The 10,346-nt window shown below is 37.6% G+C and overlaps 1 protein-coding gene across 1 annotated transcript; it reads right to left on the reverse strand.

Moving 5' to 3' along the window:
• Positions 1–2,252: 2,252 nt before the first annotated feature.
• Positions 2,253–7,357, reverse strand: si:dkey-182i3.11 (protein artichoke). Its single transcript, XM_046862124.1, has 2 exons — positions 7,283–7,357; positions 2,253–7,115 (listed from the first exon to the last, which is right to left on the reverse strand). The coding sequence occupies exon 2, from the start codon at positions 7,097–7,099 to the stop codon at positions 3,620–3,622; it is 3,480 nt and encodes a 1,159-aa protein (XP_046718080.1). The 5' UTR covers positions 7,100–7,115; positions 7,283–7,357; the 3' UTR covers positions 2,253–3,619.
• Positions 7,358–10,346: the final 2,989 nt, after the last annotated feature.

Consider the following 10,346-nt stretch of genomic DNA (forward strand, 5'->3'; position numbering starts at 1 on the left):
AAAGAAAGAAAGAAGAAAATTATCCATCTGTGGTGCTCTACCTAGGCATGAAACCATACTGTTGCTCACAGATGGTCAACTCTTCTCTCAGCCTGGCTTCCACGTCTCTTTCCCATAACTTCATGGTGTGACTGATCAACTTTATTCCTGTAGTTACTGCAGGTCTGCACATCTCCCTTATTCTAAAAAACCGGTACCAGCACACTCCTTCTCCATTCCTCAGGCATCCTCTCACCTTACAAAATTTTGTTGAACAATCTGAATAAAAACTCCACTGCCATCTCTCCTAAACATCTCCATGCTTCTACTAGTATGCCATCTGGTCCAACTGACTTTTCACTCTTCATCCTCTTAATCGCTGCTCTCACTTCCTCCTTACTAATCCTATCCACTTCCTGCTTCATCATCATCCAACCTCTCTCTCTCTGATTTTCCTCATTCATCAGCTGCTCAAAATACTCCCTGCACCTTCTCAACACACTCTCCTCACTAGTCAACACATTTCCATCTGCATCCTTTATTGCTTTAACTTGCAACACATCCTTCCCAGCTCGGTCCCTCTGCCTCGCCAATCGGTACAAAATCCGGTCTGACCACTGATTTAGCCAAAACAGCAGAAAACAGAAAACTATTTTTTGAAAGGATTTGTATATATCATTTGTAAAGGATATATACAAAATATGGGCATTTACTTAGATTTCAAATAAATGTAATATATATATATAAATTACTTGAGTTTTTAATTCAACAGGGTAGATTCATTCAAAAACAAAAGAGTTGATATTAATTCTTCATTAATTCTTCAATTAATAAATTACCATTTTCATAAGTGAACAAGTCATGTAGGTTTTTATATACTGTAATTTAAAGTGACTTTACACACACACACACACACACACACACACACACACACACACACACACACACACACACACACACTGCATTTTACCTGTTGGCTTGAATTAGTAGAAAAAAGTCATGAAGCTAAGCAGTTAGAAATAACTTTTTAGCAAGAATACATGTGTATTTTTAAATATACATAGTTTTTATACATAAGCATTACATTATGCACGCACGTGTGTGTGTGTGTGTGTGTGTGTGTGTGTAAAGTCACTTTAAATTAATAAAAACCTACATGACCTGTTCACTTATGAAAATAGTAATTTATTAATTCAGTGAAGAATTAATATCAACTCTTATTTGAATGAATCTACCCTGTTGAATAAAAACTCAAGTATTGATGTTTTATTCGTGATTATGCCAAATTATTAAAAAAAAATTGATATTTATGCATAGTTTTATAAATGTATGTATATATAAATTTTATACCCACTTTTCTCGCCCTCGGTTACCTCGACAACCCTATTAAGTCGACGTTTTTGAAGTGGAACCGCCAAATTCTCGCTTTGTCTAAGCATTTTTTATCGGTTATGTCTTTTTTTATGTCGCTGAACCTGATATCTCGAGCACAAGGGGGGGAAAAATTTGCCATTTAACGTCGGTTATCTCGGTGCAGCCGCAGAAGGACTCGCGAAAGTGGCGGAAAAATCAAGGCTTACAGCTGCTACAGGTGTTGTATTGTATACTGGTGAATCTCTGCTGTTAGTTAGTGCACATATGCCTTTTGTTGTTAAATGTTATGCGATGAACGGGAGGCGAAAGCTGGGCTTGGCAGCGCGGAACGTGTGATGAGCATCCAAAAGCATAGAATGAACACCGGCAGGATCGGGGGGAATCCGCGGTGCGCTTTGGGAAGAAAAGAGCAGCCGTTAAGAGAGTGCCGGTGGGAAGGCACGTACCGGGATACACATGAGCGATAACAACAACCGCCGAGAACCAACATATACCAACAATAACGGACAGTGAGAGTGTGGAAGTTTAAATAGGAGCTGGTGATGATGCTAAACGAGCACCATATGTGCGCGATTGAAGCCGGGAGCTTCAGAGAAAACGGCCGAGAAAGCACCTGACATGCTGAAGGGGGCCGAAGGGGGCGTGGCAGGTGGATTCCTGACAGATAAACATGTACTGTATATATTTTTATAGCATGCCTTCTTCAAACAAATCGCGGCAACGCTGTTGTGTAAAAACCTCCAAAAACACGTGCATGCACATTCTCATTTATTAACGCACATCATGTACATAAAGAAATTTCAAGCACGTTACTATATTGCCGCCATTTTGATATATATATATATATATATATATATATATATATATATATATATATATATATATATATTTCTCCTTCTTCTTCTTCTTTTAGTTTGTCCCATTAGGGGTTTCCTAATCGTGTCCATCCTCTTCACTCCTAATGAAAAACCTGACACACCTGACTTCCTCATACAATATCACAACTGCTCTCTCGTACTCTGTCGTACGCTTTTTCTAAATCCACAAACACACAATGCAACTCCTTCTGACCTTCTCTATACTTCTCCATAAACAATCTTAAGGCAAATAAAAGTATTACATATTACATTATTATTATTTATACATTTATTCATTTAAAAAGATTATGTACATTTACATAAAATTATATACATTTTATAATTTCTTTACACAAAAATGGTACATATGCCAGATTTTTAGCACACTGAGCATACAAATGAAAACATATGAATACAATTGCTTGTGTGTGCATGTGTGGGTGGATAGGATAGCATTTGGGGTGCCTGTATGTATGTGTGGTTGTGGTTAACATATTCTGATTAATCATTTGCACCACTGACATTTACACAGTAGTCTTTGAAAAGACAAATTAAAAGCAAAGTTTTATTTTGGAAGTTATCACAGAAGTATTATATATGTATAGCTTGTACTAAAAATGTATAGCTTTATAGAATCAGCTTGGCAGCAAGAACTTTTTAAGGTTATATAAGATGTTTTGCATGTTTGAAGCTAAACAAATAATTGATAGACTTTTTTAATATGGTGTTTTACAAATTAACATTTGCACACTTTCTGAGGCTTTTTTTTTTTTTTTTTACTCTAGCAAAGGCAAACAAAACTGAGTTAGCACAAAAACATTTCAGAGAACACAAGCATACACTATAAAGAGCCAAGTTTCATGGCATTTTGTGATATATTCACAAAATTTAATCTATTGATTCGTGTTTATGGACACAAAATGCCCTCTTTTTTCGTGTCACTGAGCATGAATTTCTATTTAATGTATTTCAATAGGAAGGATTATTGGTGTCTCTAGTAATTTATTTTGAGTACGACAGATGCTGCATTGTTTTTTCTCATTTGTTATAAATTTTTTTTATCTTTAAGCAGTATTACTCAACATTTAATTTAAGATTTTATCCTTGTTTTTATTGCATTATATTCTGTACACTACTCGCTATTATAAACCATCATCAGTGGTTCCTTCCAGTCAATATATATTCTCTCGGTTATTTTACGAGACTGTGTTAATTCGAGACACACACATTTATTGCAGTATAAGCATAACCCTAAACCTTTATTTTCAGCCTTATTCTCTGATAAAATGGGAAAAAATCAGCATTACCCATGATCCTCAGCCTCCGTTGCAGTCTTGTTAGGTGACACGAAAAAAGAGGGAAATTCATGTCCATGAACACAAATCAATAGTTTAAATTTCGTGACTATATCACAAAATGCCCTGAGGCTGTGTTGCAATGAAAGCTGACAGAATCATTATTATCTGCTTGTGTGTTTTACATGCAGAGAAATGTGCAGCACTGGCGCAATGCTTTAAATCATGAAGAGATCGATTTCTAGAGCAGGTGAAGGTATCCTTTACTAACTGACTATTTCTAACATGCAAATTAGAAGCACAAGAGCAGTCCCATGGATTATCACCGATATAAATGGATTTCAGTGCTGTCATTTCCTCCAGGGTCCCTTCATCCATCGACTGTAATTGGTTGGATTTGAGATGTAGTTGTCTCAGGTTCTTCAGTCCCTTAAATTGGGAAATGGGAAGATGCTGCAGCTTGTTCTTATCCAAATCAAGTTCTTGCAAAAATCCCAGCGGAGAGAACACAGTTGGAGGTAAGTCAGACAGGTGGTTATTTTGCAAGAAGAGCTTCTGCAGCCTGCCCTGAGCCCTGAAAATGTGATGTGGTAGTTTACTGAGTTTATTGAAACTCAAGTGTAATTCTCTCAAGGCTGTCAAGTCTTTGAAATCATCAGTGGACAGGGAGCGCAAATCATTGTTGGCCAAGTCAAGTATCCTCAAGTTTTGAAGCCCTGAGAAAAACCCAACTGGGAGCCACTTTATGTAGTTAACATTTAACTCGAGCTCCCGTAAGTCATCAAGACCAGTCAGCATTTCGGAATAGAGAACAGAAATGGCGTTGTTGCTTAGTCTCAGATAGCGGAGTCTGTTGAGGCCCTTGAAAGCGAATCGTGAAACAAAGTAAATTTGATTGTTCGCCAGATTTAGAACTTTCAGATGTTGTGCTTTCGGTATAAAATGCTTGGGAATATTTATAATAGCATTGTTGTTTAAATAGATTTCCTGCAGCTTTGTCAGAGTTCTAAATACAGACGAGTTAAGCTTGGAGATGTGATTGTTACCCAGCTGTAATTCTCGGAGTTCGGTCAGTGGGCTGAATAGATCTTGTACAATGACAGATATATTATTTCTTTCAAGCACCAACTCCTTCAATTTGGTAAGATTGTTGAAGAAGCCACTGGGAAGGGATGCCAGAGCATTGTGGTACAAATTAAGAACTTCTAGGTTGCCCAAGTCTTGAAACACGTTTGAGGGAAGATCCTGCAACTGGTTGAAGCTTAAATCTAGTTCAGTAAGCTGGAAGAGACCCATGAGGGAGTTAACAGGCAAAGTAACCAGGTGATTTGTGCTTAAATCCAATTTTCTTAATCCAGCTAGTCCAGAGAAAGCATTTTCAGGGACGAGGGTGATAGCATTTTTCTGCAAGTAGAGCCTAGTGAGATTAGTAGTATACTTAAGGGCACCACATGGGATAGTAGTGAGCTTGTTATTGCTGAGATCAAGATCAGAAAGTCTCAGTGTGTGCTTAATGCTGTTTAACAGAAAATGCCTGACTACAGAGGAACAGTTCATATCTATTCCACCATTCATGCTGACTAAGAATTTAATAAGTTCACTATTGTTTAGTGAGGCTAGTGATTTCTCATTATCACTGGATGGTAGCGTAATGTTGAAAAGATTCTTAGAATTGTTTGTCAGGAGGTTGTTTATCAGTGCTGTGCATGAGGATGAGTTCAGCCCAGAGATATTGTAAGTATCAGTGTGTAAATTTTGGAGTGCAGTTGGTGGATGGAATAGATCTGGCGAGATGTCAGAAAGATAATTGCTTTCAAGTCTTAGTTCAGTTAATTCAGTCAAATGGTTAAACATACCATTGGGTAGTGATTCTAGGTAATTTTTGTGCAATTTAAGGATCTTTAGTTTTCCCAAGTCTTGAAGCACATTTGTAAGATTCACTATTTGATTGAGGCTCAGATCTAAGTCCACAAGATTGACCAGAGACATCAGGGACTTCTCATTCAAATTTGAAATGGCATTATTGCTCAAATCTAATTTCTTCAGTGCAGATAGTCCTGAAAAAGCATTTTCATGGACAAATGTGATCAGATTTTTCTGCAAGTTAAGACTTGTTAGATTAGTGGTATCCTTAAGTGCATCACTGGGCACAGAGGAAAGCTTGTTTTCACTGAGATCAAGATGAGTCAAGACCAGTGCACCCTTGAAGGTCCCTTCCTTTAAATGTTTCAACTGGTTTTTGGACAAGCAGAGTTTGTTCAAATTGGTGTAATTTTCAAACACATGCTGGTCTATTACCTGAATTTTGTTATTGCTCAGGTTAAGTTCACTAAGTGCAGAATCCCCTTGTGATGATTTGTGTTGAATGTCATGGAGTGACAGTGATTCCTTGTGTAAAATCCCCATTGAAATATTTGTCAAATAATTGTTGCTCAGGTCAAGTTGTTTAAGTTTTCTCATTGTTGCGAATGAGGACAAGGTGAGCTCTGAGATCTTATTATTGTCTAGCTGTAAAAATCTGAGCTTCGGAAGGGGCTGAAACAGATCTGGTAGGATGGCCTGAATATTATTTTTGTCAAGCTGTAGTTCATATAACTTTTTCAAATTATTAAACAGGCCTGCTGGTAAAAAGGTCAATGCATTGTGGTATAGATTTAGGTTTTCTAGTCTGCCTAGATCTTGAAATACCTGTGAGGAGAGATTTTGCAACTTGTTTAAACTCAAATCTAGTTCACCGAGCTGGTAAAGACCTCTGAAAGAGGTCACAGCTAATATCTCAATGTGGTTACTGTTTAGGTGCAGTTTTCTTAATCCTGATAGCCCATAGAAAGCATTTTCAGGAATTAATGTGATAGCATTTTTCTGCAGGTAGAGGCTGGTGAGGTTAGAGGCTTCCTTAAGAGCATCAGTGGGAACAGTGGAAAGCATGTTGTTACTAAGATCAAGGTGAACCAGTCCAAGCGCACTTCGGAATGTCCCTTGATTTACACCTTTCAAACGGTTGTTGGACAGGAAGAGTCTGTTCAGACTGACACAGTTTTCAAACACGCACATATCTAGCACCTCGATGTTGTTACTGTTTAGGTGCAGCTCCCTAAGTGCAGATGCTTCTTTAAAAGCTCCACAGGACAGGGTATGTATCTGGTTTAAACTCAAAATAAGAGTTTGAAGGTTGTTTAGACCTTGAAGGAACTTCTGTGGGACAATTTTTAAACTGTTGTCACTGAGGTCCAAGTAAGTCAGGTTCTTTAGTTCTTGAAATAATCCAGTTTTAAAAGTACTGAGTCGATTTCCTCGTAGAAACAACTGAGAAAGGCTTCTCATATTTGGTAATCTGGTAGTTCCAGTAAGCCACACACTAAGGTGATTGTTTGTAAGATCAAGTATATGTAGTTCTTCTAAACCTTCACCGGGGAGAGAATGGATCCGGTTGTTACTAACAAATAGGTTCTTGGTACCTTGCAGAGGTAAAGGCAATTCCAACAGATTCTTGTTTAAACAAGTGATAGTGGTGTTGTCTACACACTCACAAGACATTACACAAGCATCGGCCACTGCAAGGATGGTCATCACCACACTGATGTGTGTAATCATGGTTCAAAACTTTGACCTAAAATCAAAATAAATAACTTTTCAGTGGGGATCTCAAGCGAGGTTACAAGCAACTGTGCCAAATAATACAATTAAAGTACACATTTTCCTGACCCACTAATATTTGCAATAAAATGCAAAAAAAGTAAAAAAAAAAAAAAAAAAGATATCTAATTAAAAACTTACCAAAGTATCACAAACAGAATCGGAGCAGTTCAGTGTTTCAGAAGAAAGGAAATGAAACTCAGCAGAACAGGTGTGTGTGCAGGGACTTGTATATGCATCTACTTAAGAAGAAAAACCACTAGTGACATCCTCATTGTAAACCTATCTAATTCTAACCACATGAAAGGAAACAGGACAGTTTTTGAGGTTTTAAAATGCAAAGATATGCAGTGCATAAATGCTTACAATGCATTATGAAGATAATAGTTGCATGTAATGTTTAAAGAGCATAGAGGGGGTGGGGGGGTGATGGGAGAATAGTTGACTTTGCCTGTTTGTGTATACACCACCACATCACTCTTTACAAATCAAATTTTAGAGTACATGTACAGTCTCTCAAAAAAGGTCAGTAGACCCCTCACGTTTCAACAACCATTTTAATATATATTTTCAAGGGACAATACTATAGAAATGAAACCTCTAGTTCAGAGAATACAAGTCAATGTGCAGCTTGCATAGCAGTACAGATTTACTGCCCTCTGAAAATATCTCAACATACAGCCATTATTGTCTAAATAGCTGACAACAAAAGTGAGTACACAGATGTATGTCACGTACCCATGCAAAGCCACATGTCCTATTCATCATGTTCATGTTTTTGTCTGCTTGATGGGACCATACAAATTTGTGTATTTTGTATTAGAGCAGTTAAAAGTTGGTGCTTTAAGTACAATTCTCTCATACTGACCACTCAGTGAGTGCTGCCAGCATTTCTTCAGAAGTTGCAGAAGCCTAAGGTCCCCTTGTCAGTGTTCAGATAATACGCCGCACACTGCAACAAGTCAGTTTGCATGGCCGTCATCCCAGAAGGAAACCTCTTCTGAAGCTGGCTCACAAGAAAGCCTGCAAACAATTAGCTAAATAGAACCTGTCCAAGAGCATGAATTACTGGAGCCATGTCCTGTGGTCTGATGAGACTAAGATAAACTTGTTTGGCTCAGATGGTGTCAAGCATGTGTGGCAACAGCCTGGTGAGGAGTACCAAGAAAATTGTGTCTTGCAGTCATGCATAATGTTGAGGCTGCATGAGTGCTGCTGGTACTGGGGAGCGGCGATTCATTGAGGGAAACAAGGAATTCAACATGTACTGTGACATTCTGAAACAGAACCCTCGCTTCAGAGACTGGGCCTAACTGCCTTGCTGAGAAAGCTGAAGGTGATGGAGTGGCTAGGTATGTCTCCAGACCTGAACCCTGTTGAGCACCTGTGGAGCATCCTCAAGTGGAAGGTGGAGAAGCGTCATGTGTCTAACATTCAGCAGCTCCCTGATGTCATTATGGAGTGGAAAAGGATCCCAGCAACAACCTGTGCAGCTCTGGTGAATTCCATGCCCAGGAGGATTAAGGCAGTGCTAGATAACAATGGTGCTCACACAAAATATTGATTTGGACACAGATTTGACATACATTAATGACTGCACGTTGAGTTATTTTCAGAGGACAGTAAATCTATACTGCTATACAAGCTGCACACTGACTTCTCTGATATATATCCAAGTTTCATTTCTACAGTATTGTCCCTTGAAAAGATATACTAAAATGGTTGCTGAAATGTGACGGGTCTACTCACTTTTGTGAGATACTGTAGATATAATGTGGTTGAAGATCATAGCTAAAACTAATACCTGTTAAGAGTGTTCTCATTGGCATCCATTCTCTAAAAGTATGAATCTGTAATTTTTACAACTCTGCAATTACCAACATTATACAACCCAAATTCCAAAAAAGTTGGAACAAAATGCAAAACATAATGTAAAACAGAATGCAATGATTTGCAAATCGCATACATTTGCAAATTTTTTATTTTATTATCAAATAAGATTTTATTAACAATAGAACATAGAAAACATTAAATGTTTGAAATGAGGAAATTTACGATTTTAAGGTAAAAATAATACTTTAAAATATAACCGGTGCAACAAAGGTCTGACAAAACAGTTTGTAGAAACATTTTACAACTAATTATGTTATTTGATAGGTCAATATGATGATTGGGTATAAATCGTGTATCTTACAGAGGCAGAGTCTGTCAGAAGTAAAGATGGGCAGAGCTTCACCAATCTGTGAAAGACTGTTCCTACATATTGTGGAACAATTTCAGAATAATGCTTTTATAAATCAATATTGGATGCCTCTGATCTTCAGGCCCTCAGGCAGCACCTTGTGTGAACATGATCCAGAAACGCTGCCATCCTCTCTGGGCCAAAGCTAATTTAAAATGTGCTAAGGCAAAATAAAAAAATGTTGCATATGCATATTCAGGTTTTAGAGCAACAAATGCTTCCATCCAGAAAAAATATTTTTGCAAGACAATGCTAACTGTATACTGCATCTACTGTAATTTCCGGACTATAAAGCGCACCCATATATAAGCCACACCCACTGAATTTTACAAATATTTTTATTTTGAACATAAATAAGCCACACCTGTCTATAAGCCGCATTAGTCTACACTAATGAACTTTACACAGGCTTAAACAAAAGACACGTTACACACGGTATATACTTCCATATGTTGCGCTTCCTTTAGGAGCATAGTGGTATTTTGGGAATAGCCTGGCACTGCATTTTTCCGCTATTACGGCGTGTGTTCAAGACGAGGATTATGTCCTTATTATTTTCTGATGCTCAAGTTTCTATGACTTTTTTCGTTTGCGTTCAGACATTTCATTGGTCTAATATTATGGGGTTCAGTTTTTTGGCTTGAAGTTTGTGAAACCGGGAAAACCCTAGGAAAAATTCATGCATTAGCCGCTTCATTGTTTAAGCCGCAAGGTTCAAAACGTAGGAAAAAAGTAGAGGCTTATAGTCCGAAAAATATGGTATTAAAATAGCAAAGTAGAAGAGCCTGCAGTCTAGGCCTTTTACATTTGAAAACTTTTGGCACATCATGAAACAAAAAATACAGAGTATCCAAATTATTATGATTTATTATGGCTATAATGTTCCTATTATAATTTTGTCACAAGACTCTTGCTTAGTTAATATAAAAGCTTAATGTTACTCTTAGCACACCACTTTCTTAA

The sequence above is a fragment of the Silurus meridionalis genome, chromosome 12 (assembly GCF_014805685.1).
Source record: "Silurus meridionalis isolate SWU-2019-XX chromosome 12, ASM1480568v1, whole genome shotgun sequence".
NCBI lineage: Eukaryota > Metazoa > Chordata > Actinopteri > Siluriformes > Siluridae > Silurus > Silurus meridionalis.